The sequence below is a fragment of the Myotis lucifugus genome, unplaced genomic scaffold (assembly GCF_000147115.1).
Source record: "Myotis lucifugus unplaced genomic scaffold, Myoluc2.0 scaffold_131, whole genome shotgun sequence".
NCBI lineage: Eukaryota > Metazoa > Chordata > Mammalia > Chiroptera > Vespertilionidae > Myotis > Myotis lucifugus.
The window spans coordinates 3,251,582-3,262,408 of NW_005871179.1; the positions used below are offsets into that span (position 1 = coordinate 3,251,582).

At 45.3% G+C, this 10,827-nt stretch overlaps 1 protein-coding gene across 2 annotated transcripts in view; it reads right to left on the reverse strand.

Annotated features, from left to right (window-relative positions):
• Positions 1–7,315, reverse strand: part of KPNA6 (karyopherin subunit alpha 6) — a 35,478-nt gene extending 28,163 nt beyond the window's left edge. The window contains exon 1 of one of the 2 annotated variants that reach the window (XM_006094250.3): positions 7,177–7,315. In XM_006094250.3, the coding sequence (XP_006094312.1) occupies positions 7,177–7,180 (4 nt within the window). In that variant the 5' untranslated portion in view covers positions 7,181–7,315. Of the gene's footprint in view, positions 1–6,528; positions 6,782–7,176 lie in introns of those variants that run through there. The other variant, XM_014460507.2, reaches the window with a different exon arrangement.
• Positions 7,316–10,827: the final 3,512 nt, after the last annotated feature.

The following is a 10,827-nucleotide window of genomic DNA, read 5'->3' on the forward strand; positions in this document are numbered from 1 at the left end:
ATAGCAGAGCTGATGTCTCTAGAAATATGAAGCTACTAGCACCAAAATTACACCTGCTTTCACAATAAAACAAAACAACATATATAATGACCAGCTAATCAGAAATGTCAGCCAAAAACTTTAAATATCTAGAAGACAATTTAAAATATGGAATTATGGCAGGCACGCTCTTTTTCTCTCTTGAGCATGCCTGCGTATTTCCTCCTCTCCTTACCATAGGTGCGTTCTCTCTGCCTTGCTTTTTCCTAAGCTCAAAGGGCCCTTCTTTTGCTTTTGTAACTGATTTCCAGAGCCCTCACAGCCCAACAGGCTCACCTTTTCTAATTTTGTGACTTCCTAAAACTTTCGCTTGTAATTGAAAAAAAATATATATATATGGATTTACAATCTCTTGTTCATCTCACTCCAAATGGTATGTTTAAAAATAATATCTGCCGAAACCGGTTTGGCTCAGTGGATAGAGCGTCGGCCTGCGGACTGAAAGGTCCCAGGTTCGATTCCGGTCAAGGGCATGTACCTGGGTTGCGGGCACATCCCCAGTAGGAGATGTGCAGGAGGCAGCTGATCGATGTTTCTCTCTCATCGATGTTTCTAACTCTCTATCTCTCTCCCTTCCTCTCTGTAAAAAATCAATAAAATATATTAAAAAAACAAAAACAAACATGCACATCTGTGGTCTAAACATGTCATATGATTTAAAAAAATAAAATAAAATAAAAATAATATCTGCCCTGACCGGTTTGGCTCAGTGGATAGAGCGTCGGCCTGCGGACTGAAGGGTCGCAGGTTCGATTCCGGTCAAGGGCATGTACCTTGGTTGTGTGCACATCCCCAGTTGGGGGTGTGCAGGAGGCAGCTGATCGATGTTTCTCTCTCATCGATGTTTCTAACTCTCTATCCCTCTCCCTTCCTCTCTGTAAAAGTATCAATAAAATATATTTTAAAAAAAATAAGAAAAATAAAAATATTATCTACTGCCCAGTGTGGCTCAGTGGATTGAGTGTCATCCCATGCACCAAGGGGTCACTGGTTCGATTCCTGGTCAGAGAACATGTCTGGGTTGCAAGGCTTGTTCCCTCGTAGGGGTGTGCAGGAGGCAGCTGATCAATGATTCTCTCTCATCACTGATGTTTCTATCTCTCTCTCCCTCTCCCTTCCTCTCTCTCTAAAATAAAGAATATATTTTTAAAAAACTAAAGAAAACAACAACAACAACAAAAAACTACCGAGCCCTAGCCAGTTGTGTAGTGGTTAGAGGCCTGAGGTGTCTCAGGTTCGATTCTGGCCAAGGGCACATAACTCAGTTGCAGGCTAGGTCTCCAGCCCTCTAGGGCAGGGGCAGGCAACCTCTGGCACGCCAAACATGGCACACCAGTAACTTTTGCTGGCACACGAAACCCTCTCTTATAATCTTCCATTTACAATTTTTTTCTTAATACTGACTTTTTTATTTTTCAGATAAATTCAGTGTAGGTGCATCTTAGATAAATAATTTTACATAACAAGTTATCTTAAAGACCATAGACATGGATTGACGAGAGAGGGGAAGAGCAATTTCTATGCCTCTGCTTTAACTCTCCCTGCCTCCTAGATCCGACCAGTGTTTTGGTTTCATCCACATACGCTTGTGAATCTTTGTTCTCAGTGATGAATTTTGTTAAGTCTCGTAATAGGAGTAGCCTGACAGATGAAAGTAGTAGCTTGTGCATATCTCTGAAGGTCACGAAATATAAGCCTGATGTAAAATCTCTGTCATCAGTGATGCAGCAGCAAAAGTCCCACTGATAATATCAAATGGAGTCATAAAGTTTTCTGTCGGACTATCAGTGTACATGTATACATTAAAAAATAAATGTATTTTTCATCATCATATACTGTGTTTTTGTCGCTCGAATGCATTTTATTATTTCTTCAAGGTTCTTCACATACGTACACCTTAAGAGATATCAAGTAGGCGTAACATGTTCTCAAAAAATTAGGGTTGGCACGCAGAAGAATTTTGAGTCAGAGATTTTACTGGTTTTGGCACGCACTCACAAAAAGGTTGCCCACCCCTGCTCTCGGGGCATGTGAGGGAGGCAACCAATCAATGTGTCTCTCGCACATCGATGTTACTCTCTGTCTCTCCCCTTTCCTTACCCTCTCTCTAAAGAAACAAAATCAATGAAAAAAATATCCTCGGCTGAGGAACAACAACAACAACAACAACAATAATAATAATGCCTACTGAATACAAAACGCTATGGGATCAGCACGATGTTTAAAAATACTTGTCTTCATCCTTTTAATATGTATTTTTAAATACATAGAATTTGGTAAAATACATAAAATATTTAAGAAATATTTTATAGCCCAGCCAGCATGGCTCAGTGGTTGAGGGTCAACCTATGAACCAGGAGGTCAATTACAGGAAGTAGATTGCATGGGGCTCTCTAATTGGCCTGCCAGTCTCCATTTGGTTGATTTCATGCAATTACCCACTATAATTTAAACTCTAGGGATTTCAATAGGAAGATAGATTTTTGTCTGTTTTGTTCACCACTGTATTTCCAAGGCCTTACAACAATCTCTGGCACATAGTAGACATTCAATAAACATTTGCTGGCCCAGCCAGTGTGGCCCGGTGGTTGAGTGTAAACCTATGAACTAGGAGGTCATGGTTGATTCCCAGTCCAGGCACGTGCCCAGGTTGCGGGCTCGGTCCCCAGTAGGGGGCGTGCAGGAGGCAGCCCATCAATGATCCTCTTGTCATTGATGTTTTTTTCTCTCCCTCTTCCTTCCTCTCTGAAATCAATAAGAATATATATATATATTTTTAAAAACGTTGAACCCCACAGAATTAATACTCTTCGTGGAACTAGGTTGTGAGAAAAATTCACACAAAGCAATTTAGAGAAGACCTTAGTAACAGGATAACTGTGTTAACAGTATCCAACAATTGCCAATATAGGAAGGCAAGAAACGAGTAAGAAACCAAAGATAGATATCGTTTCTATCTTATGCCCTAGTATCTGGGTCAACGACCACCAATAACAAAAATGCAGGCCCTAGCCAGTTTGGCTCAGTGGATAGAGCATTGGCCTTCGGACTGAAGGGTCCCCGGTCGATTCCGGTCAAGGGCACATGCCCAGGTTGAGGGCTTGATCCCCTGTAGAGGGTGTGCAGGAGGCAGCCAATCAATGATTCTCTCTCATCACTGATGTTTTTCTCTCTCCCTCCCTCTCTGAAATCAATGAAAATATATTTAAGAAAAAAAAAATGCAGGAAAAGAAAGCTAAGAAGGAGTGAGTTTGGTGCTTGTGAGATACTTAGATAGTGATTGATGGTTTGGTGCCTTCTCTGCAAGAAGCTGTTATGAACGGTAGGGTGGGTGGGCAAGGATGGAGATAATGAAAAGAAGAGATGATGGGCTAAATGAAAAGTGTTATTACCAGTTAGAAAGGCTTTGTTACTTGCACCCAAAAGCAAACTAAAAGTGGTCTTCAGTATACTATTTAAGGGCAAAGATAGGACAGTTCCAAAGTTGGCTAATTCAGTGACTCAAAAACATGAGACCAGATTCTTTCCATCTTCCCTACCCTCACCCTTACAACAGCCTATTCTTATAAATTCTGCCTCATGATCCTAGCATTGCTAATGGCAATTTCAGAGTCAGAAAGGGCTTTCCTTTCCAGAGGCAGAACACTGTCCTGCAGATAGCCCCTATTTTGGTTGGAGCCATACCACCTGAGTAAGTAGTTCCTCTATTTGCTATCTCTGACCTTTCACAAGTTACTGAATCTCTCTGTGCTTCAATTTCCTCAACTAGAACATGAGAATCTGAGAATTAAATGAGTCAATATAACAGTACTTAGACACTTAGATGTTAGGCATTTAGACCTCAAAAAAAAAATTATGGTACTTAGTGCCTAGCACATAGAAAGTTCTATATAATTTTTGACTATTGTTATAGCTTTTTCAGCTGTCTTTTTTTGAGGTTGTTTGGTGATATCTGGATTAAAATATAAGCTGGCAAAAAATAATAAATAAAAACTGGCAAATCTCTTTTAAATAAGGAAGGCTTTCCCAGAAGTCACCCAGACTTCCCTTCACATCTAATTAGCCAGAACTGTATCACATGCCCAGGCCTAAATCAATCACTGCTCAGGGAGCTAGAATTACAATGATTGGTTTAGAATTTATATTAATCAAGACCTATCGCTGGGGCTGGGAGGGGCTTCCAGATTCCTGGTTAGCAAGGTGGCAAGGAATGGTGATAAAACCACCAACCAGTGTCTGCCAACACTTAGTCTTGAGAGGTTATGGTCTCTGCCAGGGAGGGTTAGAATAAGTAACTTCCAGAACTCCAAATATCACCCCCACAGGGCTCCTAATGGCAGTGAAATCACTACAAAGGTCTGGTAAGGCTAGTGAAGTTTGGCACAGGAGAAATAGCATCGGATATAGGGCAGAGCTCAAGGAGAGTACACCAGAGAGGCGGTGAAATACAACAGGTTCTACATTTATGTGGGTGTGATGCAGGCCACCAGCCTTGGACCATCACCTAATCTCAAAGCCTCAGTTTACTCATTTATAAATGAGGAAAACCCAAACTAACTCAGATTTGATGTTAGGATTAAATGTAGCCTTACATTAGTTTCACTCCCATGGTATAAGGATCAGCCAAAACAAAAGGTCGGAAAGACAGGGTGGGACAGGGAGAGGTACCTGATATGGAGTTGGGGAGACAAAGGGAGGCAGCCTGACTCTAGATTAAAAATCCCTTTCAGGCCCTGGCCGGTTTGGCTCAGTGGATAGAGCGTCGGCCTGTGAACTGAAGGGTCCCAGGTTTGATTCCAGTCAAGGGCACATGCCTGGGTTTCGGGCTAGGTCCCTGGTGGGGGGCGTGCAGGAGGCAGCCGATCAATGACTCTCATCATTGATGTTTCTCTCTCTCACTCCCTCTCCCTTCCTCTCTGAAAGCAATAAAACTATATTTTTTTAAAAAATCCCTTTCAGGACCTTGGTCAGGTTTTGTTGCTCCACTGAAGAACTTTCAAAGTCTACTGGAAAAGGACTACTTTACTTCACACCTTAAGTCTTCCAAGAGGCTTATGTGCAGCAAAATAGGTAAGAATCTCACTTCTGGCTTTACTACTTACTGTGTTATCTTCTCTGAGGTAGTTTCTGTAAAAATGGGAGTAAATCGCCACCAAATTTATTTCACTGAACTTAAACTAAACATAAGCTCCTGCAGCGGTTCTCAACCTGTGGGTCGCGGCCCCTTTGGCGGTCGAACGACCCTTTCACAGGGGTCGCCTAAGACCATCCTGCATATCAGATATTTACATTACGATTCATAACAGTAGCAACATTACAGTTATGAAGTAGCAACAAAATAATTTTATGGTTGGGTCACAACATGAGGAACTGTATTTAAAGGCCCAGAAGGTTGAGAACCACTGACTTAGAGGCACCAGTATTCCTGAACTTGAGGACCAATACAAAATCTGTAACATTAAAGCCCCTAAAATTTTTCGATACATAAAGCAGCAGTTACAAAGACAGGCATGTCAGCCTTAATGGAGGATTCTGGAAACCAGAGCACTTAAGAAAAAGGAACTAACATTATTGAAGGTGGACAAGAATCTGTTCTGATATGTACGGAACTCTTACTAGGCTTCTGACACTGTGTTACATCCTTTGATAACACTGCTCTTTCTAGAGATGAGGAAATGAAGACTCAAAAAAGAAAAGTAACATTTATTGAGGATCCGCTAGATACTTTCCATGTGTTACTGCATTCGACACCTAAGTGACTTCTCTGGATGCGAGCGAGGAAGCAACAGGCAGGATTATAATGCCAGAGCTGATTCTACAGTCACTGCCTTGCAGCTCAAGGGAATAATTTATGTTTTCTCAGGATCAGGGATCTTACAAAACTCAATCCTAGAGTCTCATTTAGCGCACGCGCGAGCACACACACTCGCACAATATTTGGGGTTAGCAATTCAATTTGCAGTTTTTAGGTTTCGTTCAGACTAAAGATTTCAAAGTGGTCTCACTAGCAAACACACACACACACACACACACACACACACACACACACACACACACCCACCTTTACAACTTTGGTTAAAAGCTTCCTTTCACCCTTTTTCCAGCCCAACCACTAGGGGGCCAGGCTATAAACTAGGGTTCTGGAGTAATCACCCCGTTTTAGGCACCGTGTGACCTTGGGTGAGTTACCTTACCTCTCGAAGCCTCAGTTTCCTTATCTGTAAAATAGGGACACCAGTAGTCTCTCCCTCCTTAGGTGGCGCACGTTAAGTAAAACGTGACATATACACACTCAGAACAATACCTGCACACAGGAAGTGCTCAGCAAATCTCTCTCTTTTTTTTTTCCTGGAGAGGAAATACCACTGATGTTTCTGTCCCTGAGTCCAAAAGCTTTGCCATCGTAGTCTCCCTGAGCACAAGCCTGGCCAGCCGGCGTCCCTTAAGAAAGAGCAACAGGTCGCCTTTCCTCTGAAGTCCCCGACCTACCTGCGGCCACAGGTGCTGGCCTTCGGTTTTCTGCCCCCACGAAGGCTGTCACTCAGCCCCACCGCACCTCCCCGTTTCCGCCGGGGCCGGGGAAGTTCCAGGCCTTCAGCCGCCAGGCTGTCTCTGGCATGGCGACCCTTGGTCACGGGCCCGGAGCCGGCGCGCCTGGCGTCTCCGCGCCGGAGGACTCTGCCCGCGACGCAGGTAGGGTTTCCCTCCGCTCAGGGGGCTGAGCCGCTGAATACGGTCAAGATGCGCGTCGGCCACGCACACGCCCGGAGGAGGCTCCCCCGGCACCGCCCGGGCCTGCGGCGGGGAGCCCGGCCCCAAGTCCCAGGCTCCACCGCGCAGGCCGGAGGGTCGGCCCCTTTCTAGCCCCCAGCGAGGCTTGGGCTCCGGCCCAGGGACACCACGTGGGGGCTCCCGGCGTGGCAACGTTCCCGGAGCCAGCCCCCAAAGACTGCTCCCCGCCAGGGGCCCTAGCCCGCTCCCTAAATGGCCTGAGCGGCACTCCCGGCCTGGCTTCTCCCCAAAACCTATGTGGAGGGGCCTCAGGCATCCTCTGCAGATTGCAGACAGCCTGTCGCCAGACCCCAAGCCCCGAGACTGCCTCGCTGGAGCTCCCAGTTGCCTGGTTTCCTTACTCACCCATCGCGGCTCCGCTCGCTCCTACTTGGCGGCGGCAGCGGCGGCGGCTCCGGCGGCAGCTTCAGCAGACAATATGGCGGACCCGCCGGACGGAAGCCCCAAACGGACAAACAACCTAACAGTCAAGCCCGGGAAGAAATGCGCTCTCAGCCCCACAGGGTCGCTGACACACAAGAGCGCATTTAAAGAGACTGCAGCTACTAAAGGCGGGGAATAGGGATGGACTATGGAAAGGGTGGGTGGAGAGAGATTGATATCAAAGCCAATCATAGACCCTGCACTGGATATGAATAAAGGCTCACTTGAAAAGGCGAAATGACTTGCTCAAGGATATAGAGAGAAGAAAATAAAGAAGACAAGAGTAACCAGGATTACAATCTTATTGGGAGTTAAAATTAGAAAAATGAGACCAGTGCAGTGCTTTATAGTTGGCAGAGCTACTGTGTTTCATTGATTTTCGCAGCAAGCTCTCTGAGGGCAGAGGTCGGTTCTGTATTTTTTCATCACTATCTCCCAACACCCAGTACAGTATCTGGCACGTGGTATGTGCTCCATACATAACTGTTGAGTAAATAAACAAACGAACAGGTCTGTGACTCACACAAAGCATGGAAAGTGATTTCCCTTTTTAGAGATTAGGAAATGGGAGCCTTGAGTGTTTTCATGCCTTTTGAATCATGAAATTTTATGGCTGGTACATATTAGGCCTCTCTTTTTGCATGACAGGCCCGTCCTGTTCCTCACCTCAACACACAGGAAAGCTATGACTTCAAGTCACTGGTGCCAGGGGGAAGCTGTCTTTTGGAAGCAGGATGAGGGATCTGGGCTTCTAGGTCCTGACACAACAAATTGCCAGCTCTAGTGTGCTCGCCAGTTAAGGGAAACAACTCAAGAAGCTAACTTTAAAACTCAGGGCCAGGAAAGGGAGTGCTGTCTTTCTCTTTCTACTGCCACTGCTCAAGGTCAGACCTCTTCAGTACCTTCTGCTCTATTTTGCCTGCCTCCTCACTGGTTCCCTGGCCCCAGGTTTTCCCACTCGCACCTATCATCTCTTTTATTATTTTTTATTTTTTTAAATATATTTTTATTGATTTCAGAGAGGAAGGAAGAGGGAGAAAGAGATAGAAACATCAATAATGAGAGAGAATCATTTATTGGCTGCCTCCTGCATGCCCCCCGCTGGCACGCCCCCCACTGGAGATGGAGCCCGCAACCCAGGCATATGCCCTTGACCGGAATCGAACCTGGGAGCCTTCAGTTCGCAGGCCGATGCTCTATCCACCGAGCCAAACCAGCTAGGGTCTATCATCTCCTTTAAAGCAGATACCTTGTCCTAGCTGGTCTGGCTCAGTGGATAGAGCTGTGGACTGAAGAGTCCCAGGTTCGATTCCAGACAAGGGCGTGTGGGAGGCACCTTCCATTCTCTCTGGGGGGCGGGGGGGCGGGGGGAATCAATAGAAAAATATCCTTGGGTCAGGTTTAACAACAACAAAAAAGCAGAGACCTTATCATGTCATACCTCTGCTTAACTACTTCATAACTTCCTACTGTCCCTCCTTAGGTAATGCCCCCAAATTTCAATCTGAGACACAGGCTGAAAATCACAATAGCAAATTTTTGGTGCCCTGGGTGACGCCCAACCAAGCCACACCAACCAGGGCAGCTATTTCTTGTCTGGGAAGCTCTTTGTCTGTGCTTCAATTCTAAATGATAGCTTTGAAAGGTAGAGTAATCTTAGTTGTAGGTCCTTGCTTGTCATCACTTTGAATATTTCTTGCCTATCCCTTCTGGCCTGCAGTTTCTTTTGAGAAATGAGCTGACAGTCTTATGAGAGCTCCCTTAGAGGTAATTAACTGCTTTTCTCTTGCTGCTTTTAAGATTCTCTCTGTCTTTAACATTTTGCATTTTAATTATGATGTATCTTAGTGTGGGCCTCACTGGGTTCATCTTGTTTGGGGAAGTTTTCTGTTATTATTTTTTCTTTTCTTTTTCAATCCTTTCCCAAAGATATTTTTCCATTGATTTTTAGAGAGTGGAAGAAAGAGGGGAAGAGAGAAAAATATCGATGTGAGAGAAACACATCGATTGGTTGCCTCCTGCACATGCCCCAACCGGGGCCTAACCGGGGAGGAGCCTGCGACCGAAGTAGTGTCCTTGACCCTTGACTGGAATCAAACCTGAGACCCTTCAGTTCACAGGCCAACACGCTATCCACTGGGCTAAACCAGCTAAGGCTGTTATTATTTTTTCAAATAGGTTTTCAATTTCTTGCTCTCTCCCTTCTTCCTGCACCCCTATGATGGGAAAGTTGGTATGCTTGAAGTTGTCCCAGAGGCTCCTTACACTATCCTCATTTTTTGGATTCTTTTTTCTTTTTGGTTTTCTGAATGGGTGTTTTTTATTTCCTTACATTCCAAGTCAATGATTTGCTTCTTGGCTTCATGGACTCAATTGTTGATTCTCTGTAAATTATTCTTTATTTCATTAGTGTATCCTTCATTTCTGACTGTTTCTTTTTTTAAAAAAATATTTTTATTTTTATTGATTTCAGAGAGGAAGGGAGAGGGAGAGAGATAGAAACGTCAATAATGAGAGAGAATCATTGATCGGCTGCCTCCTGCATGCCCCCTACTGGGGATCGAGCCCACAACCCAGGCATATGCCCTTGACTGGAGCCCTTCAGTCGCAGGCCTATGCTCTATCCACTGAGCCAAACAAGCTAGAGCTCTTACTGTTTCTTTAAAAAAACAAAAAAGCTTTTATTGATTTTAGAGAAAGAGGAAGGGAGAAACATCTATGTGAGAGAGACATGGACCGGCCATCTCCTGCACGCCCCACACTGGGGATCGAACCCACAACCAGGGTACATGCCCTGACCAGGATCGAACCGTGACCTCCTGGTTCATAGGTCGATGCTCAACCACTGCCCCATGGTGGCCGGGCCAGGGCTGTTTCTTTTTTATGCTGTTGAGGTTCTCGTTAAGTTCCTTGAGCATCCTTATAACCAGTGTTTTGAACTCTGCATCTGGTCCATTGCTTGTCTCCGTTTTGTTTGGTTCTTTTTCTGGAGTTTTGTTCTGTTCTTTCATTTGGGACGACGTGTTTGTCTCCTCATTTTGGCAGCCTGTGTGTTTGTTTCTATGTATTAGGTAGAGCTGCTATGTCTCCCAGGCTTGGTAGAGTAGCCTATTGTAGTAGATGTCCTGTAGGACCCAATGGCCCAGCCTCCCTGACCACCCGAGCTGGGCTCTCTAGTTGCACCCCTCCCCACCCGTGGGCTATGTAGACCCTCCTGTTTTAGCTGAATCTTGATTGCTGTTGGCACATCAATGGGAGGGATTTACCCCCAGGCCAATCCGCTGCAAGGACTGGCTACCACCACCAACCACCGTGAAGGATCAGGTGTGCAGGGGCCCGCCCCACCGAGCAGCACACACTTCAGCAGGGCTCTGCTGCCCGAGTCTGCCTCCTTTTTTTTTTTTTTTTTTTTTTTTTTTTTTTAAATATATTTTATTGATTTTTCACAGAGAGGAAGGGAGAGAGATAGAGAGAGTTAGAAACATCGATCAGCTGCCTCCTGCACATCCCCCACCGGGGATGTGCCGCAACCCAGGCACATGCCCTTGACCGGAATCGAACCCGGGACCTCTC